The sequence below is a fragment of the Pangasianodon hypophthalmus genome, chromosome 22 (assembly GCF_027358585.1).
Source record: "Pangasianodon hypophthalmus isolate fPanHyp1 chromosome 22, fPanHyp1.pri, whole genome shotgun sequence".
NCBI classification, from domain to species: domain Eukaryota; kingdom Metazoa; phylum Chordata; class Actinopteri; order Siluriformes; family Pangasiidae; genus Pangasianodon; species Pangasianodon hypophthalmus.
Window position 1 is genome coordinate 20,073,229 of NC_069731.1, and position 9,692 is coordinate 20,082,920.

At 36.4% G+C, this 9,692-nt stretch overlaps 1 protein-coding gene across 3 annotated transcripts in view; it reads right to left on the reverse strand.

Annotated features, from left to right (window-relative positions):
* Positions 1-2,676: 2,676 nt before the first annotated feature.
* The window catches only part of phex (phosphate regulating endopeptidase homolog, X-linked), a 21,111-nt gene continuing 14,095 nt past the window's right edge, over positions 2,677-9,692 (reverse strand). For all 3 annotated transcript variants that reach the window (XM_034297814.2, XM_053228094.1, XM_053228093.1), the window contains exons 21-22: positions 9,651-9,692; positions 2,677-8,436 (exon numbers count right to left, since the gene is read on the reverse strand). The exon at positions 9,651-9,692 is cut by the window's right edge and continues 35 nt beyond it. In XM_034297814.2, coding sequence (XP_034153705.2) covers positions 8,334-8,436; positions 9,651-9,692 — 145 coding nt within the window. In that variant the 3' untranslated portion in view covers positions 2,677-8,333. The remainder of the gene's footprint in view (positions 8,437-9,650) is intronic.

Genomic DNA, 9,692 nt, shown 5'->3' on the forward strand with positions numbered 1-9,692 from the left:
CTCTCTCTCTCTCTGCATGCCGAGTCTCCTGTATGTCTGCTGCAGAACCTGATATGCTCCAGTGCCCCTTCACCATCTCATCTGGGAGAAATGAAAAGACAAATGCTGAGGTGTGTGTGTGTGTGTGTGTGTGAGTGTGTCTGAATAACTTTCTTTAAAATGTGTGTTTATGACGTGTGTGAGTTTCCCCATGCTCTGCAATGCTAATATCAGTGTATGCTAGCACTCACTAATTCTGACGCCAGCTGCTCCAATGTGATTAAAGTGTTTATTTCAGCTTCTCAGTGAGGGGGAAGATGAACGAGGTCTATATCAGGGAACAGGCCACACACACACACACACACACACACACTCAGAGTCCCTCTCTCTATCACTCTGAGCATGACTTGTGATGGTCTTGGAGCCTCTTTTGTGAGTCATTGACTCATTGTGATTCATTTGATTCTGTGCAGTTTATCATTCAGATTCGTTCACAGATTGATTCAGTTACACTTTTATTGTTTTTTTTGCTAAACAAACTGATTGTCTCAAAAATATGTTTCAACACTGACTCAGGATTCAAGATTAGATGGACTCAAAAGCTGATTAACTGACTCAAGGATTTATTGACTCAAACACTGATTCATTGACTCAAGGATTTACTGACTCAAACACAGACTCACTGACATGATGCAATGATTCAATAACTGATGTACTGACTCAGAATTGACTGATTAAAACACTGATCCAATGAAACAGGACTCACTGATTCAGCATTGACTGACTCAAACACTGATTCACTGACTCAAGGATTTACTGACACAAACACTGATTCATTGACTCAAGGATTTACTGGCTCAAACTCTGACTCACTGACATTGATTCACTGACTCAATAACTGATTTACTGACTCAGAATTTACTGATTCAAACATTGATCCACTGAAACCGGATTCACTGATTCAGCATTGACAGATTCAAACACTGATTCACTGTCTCAAGGATTTACTGACTCAAACACTGACTCACTGACATGATTTACTGATATAATCACTGATTTACTGACTCAAGGGTTTACTGATTTAAACACTGTTCTGCTGAAACAGGATTCACTGATTCAGCACTGACTGACTCAAACATTGATTCACTGACTCAAGGATTTACTGATTCAAACACTGGTCCACTGAAACAGGACTCGCTGTTCTTACTCACAATCCATTAAACCAAACATTGTCCTATTTACTCGGGATTAACTAAGTTAAACTCTGACTCACTAACTCAGGGTTTCTTGACTAAACACTGACTCTGGATTCACTAACTCAAACACTGATTTACTGATTCAGGATTTTCTCACATAAACATTGATGCACTGATATGATTCACTGCCTCAAACAATGACTCAGTGAATAAGGATTCACTGATAAACACTGACACACTGACTCAGAATTTGACTTAAAAACTGATGATTCACTGACTCAAGGATTTACTGACTCAAACACCGATTCACTGACTCAAGGATTTACTGATTCAAACACTGATTCACTGACTCAAGGATTTTCTGACTTAAACAATGACTCACTGACTTGGGATTAACTAACTTAAACTCTCATTGATTAGGGATTTACTGACTCAGGCACTGATTCACTGATTCAGGATTTAGTGACTCAAACACTGACTCACTGACATGATTCACTGAGTCACTGATTCACCAACACTGACCCACTGAATGATTGAGAATATATTATTCACAAACAAACTTTTTATAAGGATATATGTTATAAAGGAATGACTCGGTGACTCCTTCAAAAACGCTGAATCATCTGCAAACAAATCATGTAGCTTATTTAATCTAATGCTCTAATTTCTGCTCACAAACAGTAACAGATGATAGAAAGGACACTCGGGAGAGCGACAGGTTTTTTCGTGAGGTGTTGAAAAATGTCTGGAAATTAAAAGGCACTTCCTTTCTTCACTCCTTCCTCAGTCATGAATTATTCACTCTCATTGATGAGTGCATTATTGATGAGCTGCTTGTAGGGAGAAAATAGCCCCGAGTCCGAGAGGCCTGGAGAAAAAAGCACACTGAGTTTTAGCCCAGACGGATAGAAAGAGTCGTTCCATCGTTCCATCGTTCCATCGCAGCGCATTTCCAATATCTTCATCTTTATTTATTAAAATGATCATTTCTCGTTTCTCGTTTGTTCAGAATTTAGATTTAGATTTGCGACTGGAAGCTCCGTTCCTTCTGCAATTTTCAAAACTCATTTGTTTTTCCAAGCAGAAATCTGAACCTCCACTTTTCTTCTTACTTGTGATTATAAAAGTGTGTTGTGCAAATATTATTGGCACCCTTCAACAGAATGGGCAAAAATGATTGTATAAATTAAACATTGTGCACAATGATTATTTATTTTTTAACAAAGTAATTGCTTATTGTTTATATTATTATGTTGTATGATATTTATTTTGTATATTATTAGTTTACATTTTTTGTATTATTTTGCATTTATTATTATCTTTATTCTCAAAAAACTGGAGAAACTACTCAACAAAAATCATTCTCAAGAATTTCTTCTTTTAAACCAAAAACAGTATTTTCTCACAAAAATGTCAAGTGTTTCACCGGGGTATAAAAAAGGTGTTGCTCACATGTAAAATCATCTGCATCAGATGCAAAAGATCTGCATGATTCAAGTAATGAATGTTAAAATATTTATTAAGATAAATACATTTAGCACAACCAGGGTGATAATTAAAGAAAGTAGTTAGCATGCATTTTAATTACATTTTTTTATATTACATGTTTTATTAGTGGGAAAATCCTTAAATGTCAACATCTGACGTTTTTGTCGGTGGTTTTAAAGTAAAATGTAAACATTTACAAAGAAACACATAATTTTATGTGAGTTAAGGTTTAGAAGATTGTTAAGAATTTGCAGAATTTGCAAGAAAAATATGCAGATTATGGAATAAAATCCGTTCTTTAAAAAAAGAGTATAATGTGGAAATAATTCTTTTGAAATGTATTGAATCAAATTAAAAACTAAAGTACAGATATGTTTAAATTATACACACAGTAACACAATGATTGTACACTGTTAAAAGACATCCAGAAGATTTTTATTTCTTTTTGTCCTTCTTGTATTTTTTAAAATTCTTTTATTTTTCACAGTCTGTTTCATTAATATTTTCCACATTATCAGTCTTTATTAGTTTTACTCCACTGAAACAACCCGAGTGAATGACGCAAGATCTCCGGTGTAGAAGTCTCCTGGACTTGTGCTGGCAGGCAGGGTGCCAAAACTTTCTCTCGTCCACATCGTTTCCACTGGCCTGCATTTCCCCAGTGGGTCGTGATGTTCAGCTTATTAGCACGCGTCTGCGGTTTCGCGTTTCCACCGGCTGGAGATAAAAGTGTCTGGGCTTTTTGCCACGCTGGAATCTCTTCACACACATCGATGAAAGTCGTCAATTTCCTGCTTGTACAAATCCATTACTTTAAAGAGCTGTTTATGTGTATCGAATGGCATTCGACGTAAATTTGTTTACTCGAGCAGTTTCTTAGAGTTTCTCAAAGGACAACAAAATGAGGTTCGCAATCAACGAGTACCAGGTGAAGGAGCAAATCCTCTTACAGCTAGCGTGCTGGTTTCCTGAGCGAGCTAGAACAATTAGCTTTCTAGCTAACGGTCTGATAAAAGGCAAATTAAAATAAGCTAGGCTAGTTTAATAACTTTAGCTATCATGTCTGATTGTTTGTAGTGTGTGTATTTTTGTTCGTGTTCAATTTTTGTTCTCCGGCCTTCAAAGTAGCCAAAGCTAGTCAGCTTGTTTGCTATCGTTAGCGTGATAAGAGAAAATGTCGTATGTCATGAGATGGTGTATGACGTTAAGTCACCAGAAAGTTGCAATAAATGAAACCAGGGAAACATTCAGCATCTCAGGAGCACCATATTTAATTTATTTCCCGTCTTATAATAAGTAATAATAATGTTGTTGTTGTTGTTGTTGTTGTTGTTTTTAGTAAAAACCTCAGTCCCATATTTCTGCGATGTTTGTGATCTGGTGACGCATGAGATTTTTATGATCATGTGACCTCTTTTCAATGCTGACATGTCGATTCTCAGCAGGAGGTAAAGCAGCCGGTTAGGGTCTGCAGGAACGTTCCAGAACATCCTAGATGGGTTCCTCCAGCTCTGTGTCTAATGCCTTCCCGAAAGTTCCATCACGTCTGCCTTGATCTTCTCTGCTCAGGCCTCCAGAGATGTTAACTGAATTTCACCAGAGGCGACGCCGAGAGAATCTGTGTCATTTCAGCAACTGGCGCCTTTTCCATCTGTGTGTGTGTGTGTGTGTGTGTGTGTGGTGTCTGCTTGTCTGACAGCTCAAAATGTCAAGAGACTGAAATATTCAGTGTAAGGATTGAGCGTCTCTCAAAACTGTTTTGAATTTGCTCCCCCTGGTGGCCAGTGTTTGAAATAACACTTTAAACTTCAAGCTCACCACAGTTGATATTTATTTATATAGTTTCCCCCAATTGCATAATAAATCACTCAGTGTGTATTTGCATCCTGGAACCTGATTGGCTCTTGTATATTATGATGCAATAACCCTCACCTGTCAGTCACACACACCCACACACCTGCTTCTTTTCACATCGTTTTGATATAAAGAATTAATCAAAATAAAACATAAAAAAATTGATTTACTGAATTCAAAACCAAATTGTTGTACCACAGCTATGACTTCATTTTTCGCATCTTTGTTTTTGTTCTTTTTTTTTTTAATTAAATGCAATTTGTGAATAAACTGATAATATGAATGCTTTATGAAATGAATATGAATAAAACCTAAAATAAAGCAAAATTAAAACACATTATAAAATCATATTCAATTTTAGATTATTTTCATATGTTCATTCTTGTTATTTAATAAAGAGTGTTAACAACAACAACAACAACAACAATAATAATAATAATAAGAAGAAGAATTTACTTACTTTTTAAGGCTTTATCCAGTGTATTATATTAATTAATTGATTAATAATTATGTCTTTATTAATTAATTAATTAATTAATTGTGTGTGTGTGTGTGTGTGTGTGTGTGTGTGTTTGGAGTCTATTTCCAGGACGTCTGTTGCTATTTTTACTTCACCCCAAATTCCTGCCATGTGCCTCAGACTGCACTCATACATTCAACCTCATTATTTATGTATAACACAAACACACACACACAGATACACACACAGACACACACACAAGCACAAAGACACAAACACACACACAAAGACACAGACACACACAAGCACAAAGACACAGACACACAAAGATAAACAAAGGCACACACAAAGACACAAAAACAAAGGCACACAGAGACACACATAAAGACAAACACACAAAGGCACAAACAGACACACACACAAAGACAAACACACAAAAGTGCACACAGACACACAAAGACACACAAACAGACACACACAAAGACAAACACACAAAAGTGCACACAGAGACACACAAACAGACACACACACAAAGACAAACACACAAAAGTGCACACAGAGACACACATAAAGACACACACAAAGGCACAAACAGACACACACACAAAGACAAACACACAAAAGTGCACACAGACACACACACAAAGACACACAAACAGACACACACACACACAAAGACAGACACACAAAGGCACACACAGACACACACAAAGACACACACAAAGACACACAAAGATAGTTTATCTTTAGGAATATAAGGCACTTTGACTTAAAAAACAAAACCTATTTTTATACAAACATTTTATTAACATTTTTAATATTTTTTAAATAAATAATTTTAATACATTTAAAACATCACCACAGTGAACTAAAATAGATTTAAAATTGATCAAAAACACTGAACATTTGCATAGTTTGTGTCCCACGAGTCATTTAGGGAAAAACACAAAAATATGTAACATTATTAAACCTACGCAGGGCCTTAATAACACATTTATAAACGTCATGTGGACTAAATAAAATGATAAAATACTGACATCACACTGAAAAAAGAGTTTAAAACTCTTATTATTATTATTATTATTATTATTATTATTATTATTATTATTATTATCAGCTTATTTAAAAAAGATTTGGGATTGTTCCATGACATTTCCAATTAATTAATTAATTAATTAATCTATCTATCTATTTATTTATTTATTTATTTATTTATTTGTTTATTTATTTATTAGGGAAGCTGTATGAGGAATACATAGCGCTTCATAAGAGTGTTATAAATGAAACATTGATTCGGTTTGAGGACATAAATAACTCATATGGACTTAAACAACTGAAGTTCTATTGTATGTCGTATATGAAGTGGATTTAATAAACAGGTGACATAAGACACGAATGTCTCATAGAAGCATCATAAAGTGTTATGAATGTTCTGTTCATGAAGACACACTAATAATTTAAAGATTAAATAGTGATTACAGTCGATTACATAATAATTTGGGCTTTTTCTTATAAAGGCTAAAAACAGTCACCTGACGAGTTTCGACACTTTACGCAGTGCTTACGAACGTTTTACGAAGCCCCAATGTAGCGCTATCACTACTGTTACAGAGAAACAAAACCTTTTCAGGATAATTATTTATTACTATATTACATTCAGATACAGTGCTTTCCTGCTGATATAATGCTGATCTCAGCACATCACAATTAAAATATTTTAAAGAAGAAAAATGGAAAAATAAATACGCTAATAAACAGCTAAGCTAAGCTAATATGCTAGCCACAGCGCTACGCTACGCTATGAACGGTAATGGACCCCAGGTCAGGTATCAGATTATTATAATTATCACCATTTACACTTAATTATAAAGTTATTTAAATTGTCATGTCACATGTCCAGTTGGCTAGCTAGCTCGCTAAATCTGGCTAGCAAGCTAGCTAGCTAGCATTAGTGAGTATGATTTAAAAGTTCTACTCTTTTGTGTTTATTTGAAATAATACAATGAAGAAAAGAGCTACATGGTGTGAAAAGTAATGTACTCTCACCTGATTGGCTAACTCACTGGGCTAGTTCGTGGTAGGGAACCCTGAAAGGTTCTGTGTAGAACTGTGTAACAAAATGTTGGCCTAAGTAGAACTTCTAAGTAGAACCCTTTTTCAGAAGCTAAGAACCCTTAACTATCAAAGTAACAATCGGAAAGTGTTCTTTAAGGGTTCTTAGCTTTCTATAAGAGATCTTCTTGGAAATCTTTTAGAGAGGGAAACACTCTGCTAAAGGCTTCTACATAGAACCTTTTAGGGTTCCCCAGAGGAACACCCAAAGAACGCTTAAGGATTCCAAACTTAACCCTTCTGTCCTGTTCTAAAAGGTTTTTTGATTTGTTCCTCTGGTGGATGTGTGTGTAGAACCCTAACCAGATAACTAATTTGGGTTATAACTAAGGTTAGTTAGTTATAAGTTTAGTTATAAGGAACCCTGAAAGGTTCTATGTAGAACCCTAAAACAAAGTGTTGTCCTGTCAGAAAGGGTTCTACATTTTTTGGAAGCTAGGAAACTTTAACTATCCATTTAGATTAAATAAAAAAAAAAGGTTCCTTAACCTTTCTAAAATGGTTCTTCTTGAGAGGGAAACATTCTACTGTAGGATTCTACATAGAACCTTTAAGCGTTCTCCAGAGGAACACCCAGAGAACCCTCAAGCATTCTAAATGTTGCCTTTTTTCTGAAGTTTACATTAGTATGCTATTAAGGGAACAAAATCCATCTAGTTCTAAAATGTTTTTTGACTTGTTCCTCTGGTGGAACCCTTAAGTGTTCTTTTTATACCCCGTGTAGAACCCTAGCCATTGAATTTGGGTTACTAAGGTTAGTTAGATATAAGGAACCCTGGAAGGTTCTTTGTAGAACCCTATAACAAAGTCTTGTCCTTTTTTAGAAGCTAACAATCCAAAATTTTCAGTTTAAAAAAAATGGTTCTTTAAAGGTTCGTACCTTTCTAAAAGGGTTCTGCTTGGAACTTTCTCTGATAGGATTCACTCAGGTGTAGGGTTCCACACAGAACCTTTAAATGTTCCAACTGAGTGACAGAAGAAGAAGCGTGGAGGATGGATCTCATTTGCAGAACGTTCAGGTTCCACAAACATGTTCAGGCTTCTAGTTTGTCATACAGCAGAGATCAGACGGAGGTGATGAGGAGAAGAACATGACACTCAAAGTGTTCCTGGGTTCCAGTGGAGAAGAACCAGAGATACAGTGGTCTACAGAGGCCTGGTTCTGGTTAGAACACTGTGGCGTGGTTCATTGGTCGAGGTTTGGCCCATGTTCAAGAACTCAGAACTTGCCATGTTCTCCAATTCTACCACACCCGGCATGACTTCACGCCCCTGTTCATGACTGACGTCGCGGGGCAGTTAAAGGCCTTCTGGAACTCCTCGAAGTTACTCATAGCACCGATGACCCTTTAGAACACAAAGAACAAAGCCTGAGCTCCTTTTCTAAGCAGATGTGTACACCAATCTGAAGAGAGCTGCCTGAGAGAAAAAAGTTCTTCAAATTGTCTCCTTGGAGGAACCCTTAGAGGTGCTGTGTAGAACCCTACAATCCCTTTCAGAAAAGGTTCCAAATAGAGCTTCTTTAGAAAGTATGTTATGCTATCCTCAAGAAGTCTCTAAAGATTTATTCGGTAATCAAGGGTTCTTCCTCAGAGTGTTCTACTTGGAAACTTTTCTGATAGGAAAAACTCTCTGGGTTCCCACAGATGAACAACCAAAGAACGCTTTATCTGGAGGCAGCTAACTAGTACATTCTTAGGAGGAAAAATGTAGTTCTTCAATTTGTTCCTCTGGTGGAACCCTTAAATGTGCTTTAAAGCACCCTAACTAATTTGGGTAACTAAAGCTATTTAGTTATCAGGAACCTTGAAAGGTTCTGTCTAGAACTGTACAATGAAGTGTTGTCCTATCAGGAAGCTTAACTTTTTGGAAGCTAAGAACCTTTAATTATCCTGTTAGAAGAAAAGCTCTTTGAGGGTTCTTAGACTTCTACAAGGGTTCTACGTGGAACTCTCTGTAGTAGAGAAACACTCCGTTTAAGGTTACACGTAGGACCTTTAAAGACCCTTCCAGAGAGTCAAACAATGAACTCCTAAGGGTTCTAGAGTTAAACTTTTTTTCTGAGATTGTGTACACCAGTCTGGAGGCAGCTGTTCTAGTACACTCTTAGTACATTCTATAGGGTTCTTCAATTTCTCCTTCTAGCAGAACCCTTAAAGGTGCTGGCTAAGTAAGGAAAGCTTAAAGGTTCTGTGTAGAACCCTACAACAAAGTATTTTTCTATCGTAAAAAAATTCCAAGTAGAACCAGTTTAAGGAATCTAAGAACTTAAAGAACCCTTGAAGAACCCTTGGAGAACCAAATCATTGCTCATTATTTTCTCCTTAATATCTGAAACTTGTCAGGAGTTTATCATCCTGTTCCTTGGTGTTTGGTTCTTCAAAGGTTTATTGGATAATTAAGGATTTGTATAAGGGTTCTACAATGGTTCTACAAGGGTTCTTCTTCTTCTTCTTCTTCTTGGAATACTTTCTGACATGGAAACACTACTGTAGGGTTCTACCTAGAAAGAGTTCCAGCAGAAGAACATCTGAAGAACCCTCAAGGTTCTTGTGTCTCACCTGTATTTCGGTGGACTATGAGCTCCACTGAGGATCTGATCT